Source organism: Palaemon carinicauda, unplaced genomic scaffold, assembly GCF_036898095.1.
Source record: "Palaemon carinicauda isolate YSFRI2023 unplaced genomic scaffold, ASM3689809v2 scaffold3324, whole genome shotgun sequence".
NCBI classification, from domain to species: Eukaryota; Metazoa; Arthropoda; class Malacostraca; order Decapoda; family Palaemonidae; genus Palaemon; species Palaemon carinicauda.
The window spans coordinates 7,501-12,500 of NW_027171004.1; the positions used below are offsets into that span (position 1 = coordinate 7,501).

General features: G+C 34.8%; 2 protein-coding genes across 2 annotated transcripts in view; both read right to left on the reverse strand.

The window, feature by feature from the left end:
- LOC137636580 (uncharacterized) overlaps positions 1 to 1,711 on the reverse strand; it is a 3,980-nt gene extending 2,269 nt beyond the window's left edge. Inside the window, exon 1 of the mRNA XM_068368973.1 lies at positions 1 to 1,711. This exon is cut by the window's left edge and continues 1,737 nt beyond it. Within this exon, the coding sequence (XP_068225074.1) occupies positions 1 to 1,630 (1,630 nt within the window). The 5' untranslated portion in view covers positions 1,631 to 1,711.
- A 186-nt stretch (positions 1,712 to 1,897) lies between these two features.
- Positions 1,898 to 5,000, reverse strand: part of LOC137636581 (uncharacterized) — a 3,848-nt gene continuing 745 nt past the window's right edge. Inside the window, exons 2-3 of the mRNA XM_068368974.1 lie at positions 2,495 to 5,000; positions 1,898 to 1,908 (exon numbers count right to left, since the gene is read on the reverse strand). The exon at positions 2,495 to 5,000 is cut by the window's right edge and continues 225 nt beyond it. Coding sequence (XP_068225075.1) covers positions 1,898 to 1,908; positions 2,495 to 4,346 — 1,863 coding nt within the window. The 5' untranslated portion in view covers positions 4,347 to 5,000. The remainder of the gene's footprint in view (positions 1,909 to 2,494) is intronic.

A 5,000-nucleotide genomic window follows, 5' to 3' on the forward strand; every position in this document is an offset into this window, starting at 1 on the left:
GAATCTTTTTTACCAATGAAAAATTTCTAGGAATAAAATAGTGTCTTCTGAGTTCAGCAAGAACAGCATAGCACCCAGAATGAGCTAATTTATGATGAATATCAATTATAATTAACTTAGTTAAATGACTGTCCCTAGATAATAGAATAGGAAATTTTTTCTCATTCTTAAATTTGCTCTTCACCCTCAAAATGCCATTGTTATCAACAAACACATTCAACTGAGAAACTATACCTGGTATATCCTTTACTGCAGAAAAACCTTTGGAAAAATGTTCTAAAACATCAGCAAAATGACTTTGTTGATCATTCAAAATCAAATGGACAAGAGCTAAAGAGAAAAAATTCTTTTCTTGTACCTTAACTTCCCTTCTCACTTTAGCTTTCCATTTGTATATGCATATTATACACCGACGGTACAGCAAAACCAGTCTTCTGAAATCTGAAAAATCTGAAATATTAACCAAGCATTCTCTCTTAACTAAAGGAACATTAGAAATATTCAAGTAATTTCCTGAAAGATAACCCTCTTTAGGAATAGTGAACTGCATGTCAGGTGCCCGAATATTAGTCAGGTCCGGGCCTGAAAGAAAACAAGATTTCATCAACAATTTATATGACGTGCACCTGGTTACCATATCTGCAGGATTTTCCTTGCCATTAATAAACCCAAATTGAACAGGATATGTTTCACAAAGTTTTTGTATGCTATAGATTCTGTTCATTACAAAAGTAGAACATTGGTTCATTTTCTTAAGTTGAAGAGAAGAACTTATTAACCATTGCAGGGCACAAGAAGAATCTGAAAAAAGACAAATCTTTGTCACCTTTATAGGTTTTATGCAACTGGGACCAGCAAGATCCAAATAAAGATCAATAGATTGCTCAACTCCTAAATTAATGGCGTGGATCTCTAAAGATGGTATGGATTTACCTTTCAATTGGGTATTAACCAACCGATTTTTAGCATTAACAAAGGTAAGTTTGCCAGACTCAACATTCAGTAGATAAATGACACACCCATATATGTCACAACTGGCATCAGTAAAAACTATATTATACTCACCATCCCTTCGACCCACAAACCGAGTTACTTTGAGAGGGGGCAATGAATTACATTGCCTACAGATATTCCTCCAGTCTTTGAGCTGTTGACTGTTAAGAGTCTGATCCCAATTCAAACCCTTTTGACACTGCAAATTATGCATATAAAGCCTACATCGGTTAAATAAAGGCAAGTTGAAACCAAAAATGTCAAACTGGGAGGCAATGGACCTAAGAATTAATCTTTTAGTGTTAGCTCCTGGGTCAAGGTTAATTGGCCTAGTGAAAATATCATCCGAAAGTCTGTTCCATTCAAGCCCAAACAATTTATTGACTTCAGGAGTAAGAACTGACTGATCTATGTCAGACTGCAGATCAATATCATTGGTTATCAGCTGCTGAGTTTCAAATTTAAAGGGTCTGAATATATCATCTAACTGCTTATAGGCCCACCTTAGGTCATCAGAGCTGTTCATGGTAATAGCACCATTATCCATATATATTAAGGCATAAATAAGTTTCTTCAGTTCATCAATCCTTGAATCATTACTGGAAGTTAAAATTAACATAAAATACAATGAAGTCATCAAAAGAAATGGGCTACACCGAAGTCCAAATGAAAGCCTGACATTTTTATAAGCAACGGGAGTGTAATCACCTGCGCTAACATTCCGAAACCAAAATAACAATAGTCTAGACTGATCAATTTCACTTAAACCAACATATTGAAAGCTTTTTTCAAATCAAAAATTAAAATTTTTTCATCAAAACTAATATTAAGAAATGCAGATGAAAGCTTTTGATTTAGGTTAGGCCCAGCATACATACATTGATTATGTGACAATGACAGTTTCTTATAGGATTCCTGCAAATTAGAAAGAAACACTATGCGACATTTCGTAGATCCCTTTCTGACTTAAAAACTGGCATATGAGGTAAGAATGAATAGTTAGGGTATTCAGCCTTAAATACTTCCAAGTCAAAAATTGGTTCAATAATTCCCATATTTAATTGTTCCTTTATGCAGTTATCCACCAACTGTAAGGAACCTTTCTTACGAAGTAACTTTTTCAAATTAGATTGAAGAATAGCCTTGGAAAGAGACTCATTTCTCGAAAGAAGGTGTGATACCTTCCCATTCCATAACAAGGGAACAACTATACGCCCATCACTTCTCGTGTGCAAATTTCTCAAAATGTAATCCACGAGAGAATTATTGAGCTGATTAGATTCATCACTGTAAACTTTCTGATCATAGTTCAAATAAAATTGGCTCTCCATATTCAGGATTTGATCAGTTGCTTCTTGCAGTTTCCTATCAATAATAGTTCCTTTATCTGAAAGTACTGTGAATGAACAATTTGTCGTCATGTCATTGAGCTCGTTAAATTCATCATTAATAGATACAGTAGTAGCTAGAAAATAAGAATGGCAAGGGATATTATATGTACCTTTTTCAGCATTAGAATTTTCGCCCCCCAGTGGTTTCGAGGATAAACTGTCTTTACCATTAAGTGAAGTAAGATTAATTAGGAACCTATCAACATTCCCCATAAGCATTATTCCTAAAGTAGTCTCAATATAAATAGACGAATTAGGACTTCCTATCACTACATCTCTTCCCAAAAGACAATGTGAAAAATCTACTCCTAACAAAAGCTGAATGTCATCAATACCCTGAGAACTGGCTGATAAAAGCTTGTCAGCAAATACAAAATTTTTACTCTGCATTACACTAACTACCTGACCAAGACAAGGTAAATTTAATTGCAGGTTTATAGAGGGTACAACTAAAGCAGAAATAGCAAAAATTTCATTCCCCAGCTTTATAGGAACTTCAACAAGACTAGTAGAATATTCCTTCTGACCATTAAACACTTTCACAGTAAGTTTAACATTGGTAGTCAAAGACTTTAAATTATAAGAGGAAGCTAGCTTGCTAGATATAAAAGTATTTTGTGACCCTGAATCCTTAAGACCCCTGTGAAGCTTATTTTGACCATTTACACAAAATGTGAAAGTAGGGAGAACTGAACCTGTGGTAACATTTGGCAATACTGCTATCCCACTGCTTGCTTCCTTGGAAGACTCTTCTTTACTATTACACCTGTCAGGACTAAGTTTCCCACAAAGATACTCCATGTGATACTGCGAACAATGTGAACAGGGTCTTCGAAATCTGAACTTACATGCTTTAGTGAAATGATTGAAATTACCACATTTTACACAACCTTTATGCAAATTTAATAAAGAAATTTTGTCAGAAGGGGTAGCATACTTAGTACACTTGTAACTTAAATGATCATTATCAGAAATACCGGCCTTGGAACAAAAATTACAAGCTTTGGCGGGAACAGTCTTAGTTTTAAGAGCCATGGTACTAGTCTTTTCCTGTAATGGCTTTAAATGAGTTACAACTTTATCCCTGACAGACAATTTACCTTTCGTCTGACCCTGTTCATACCTTTCACATGCTGTAAAGAAATTATCTACAATTTGCTGAAATGATGGATGAGTCACATTAGTGATATGAACCAGATGAGACTTAAATCTATCATTCATTGCAGACCAAACAAAATATCTAACAACCTCCTCAACATCAATATGCAAATATTTGAAATTTTCGACTATATTTCTAAGTTCTGAAAAGAAGACAAAAGGGTCCTCTCCTTCTTTGAGATTTAGACAAGTTAATTTCTTAATTACAGCCGATTTTCGTAATTCAGTCGAGGCAAATGCCTTAGTCAATAAGTCTTTGGCATCGTTGTAACTTTGTTTGTCGGCCTCCAATGAGCCAAGTAAACATTTAGCCCTACCTTCTACTTGTTGTTTCAAAAGTAAGAGCAAGTCCCTGTCTGGATAATTAAAACTTTGGGTCGTGGTTTCAAATTCTCTAATGAATTTCAAAAAATCCTCACCTTCCTTACTTTGGAATTTGGGTAGAGGGGCAGTGGGTTGCCTCAAAAGACTCCTAGCAATATCAGTAGTTAATGAAAGTTGAGGGCTTCCAGCACTTACACTTACATCCAACAAAGGCAAAATACCTGAAATCTTATCATGGTAAGATTGACATGCTGAAAGCTCAGCTTCCAAATCCTCTTCTCTAAATTCCCCTGAAATTTTTAGAATCTGTATTTTAGAATCCAAGTCACTTAATCGCTTCCTATAATCCAGGAGAACACCTCTTTCAGATACTTTAGCAGTATTATCTAATGAAGGGTACTGCGAGGAACGGTTGGCACAATCTGTAACCTTCTTCCTAATAATCTTACGCTGACCAATTAGCACTACCAATTCAGCCATTATGACTACCAAAACAGGCACCAAAATATACAAAAAGTATGATTAATACAATACACAACTACAAATAAACAAACAAGCACCAATATATATATAATAAGTATATTAATGCAATACACAACGAAAATTTTCTAAACAAAACAGTAAACACCACTTATTACAAATAACGTTATTACGAAGCAAAAAGCTCAAAATAACGCGAGAAAATAGGAGCACTCAAATGCGCAATAAATTATTCGCAAAGGGATAAACAAAATATGAACCGCATAAATAGTTAACAAAGAACTTTAAATCAATTACCAAGTAAACAATAAACTCTCTTACGGAATCGTAAAAATGGTATACTGAACTCTTCTTGAACAGCAAAAAATCGATTAAAGAAATAAGCAAATTATAACAACCCCTTCCAGGAAGAAACCTCGAACACACCACAATTCACGTTCTGTATCACGTACCTAACCTATAATGCTAAATCCTGTCACGGTCGCCATACGCTGAATTTTAATTTGCAAACACCAGGAATTAAATAAGGATAATTAAAATGTGAAAAAAATGCAGTAATTTATTGTATTTGATAAATATCCTAAATCATCCAGATGCTGATGCGGCAGCTAATACACAAAGTTGACCATCGTGAAGCAAGGGGGAACCGCAGTA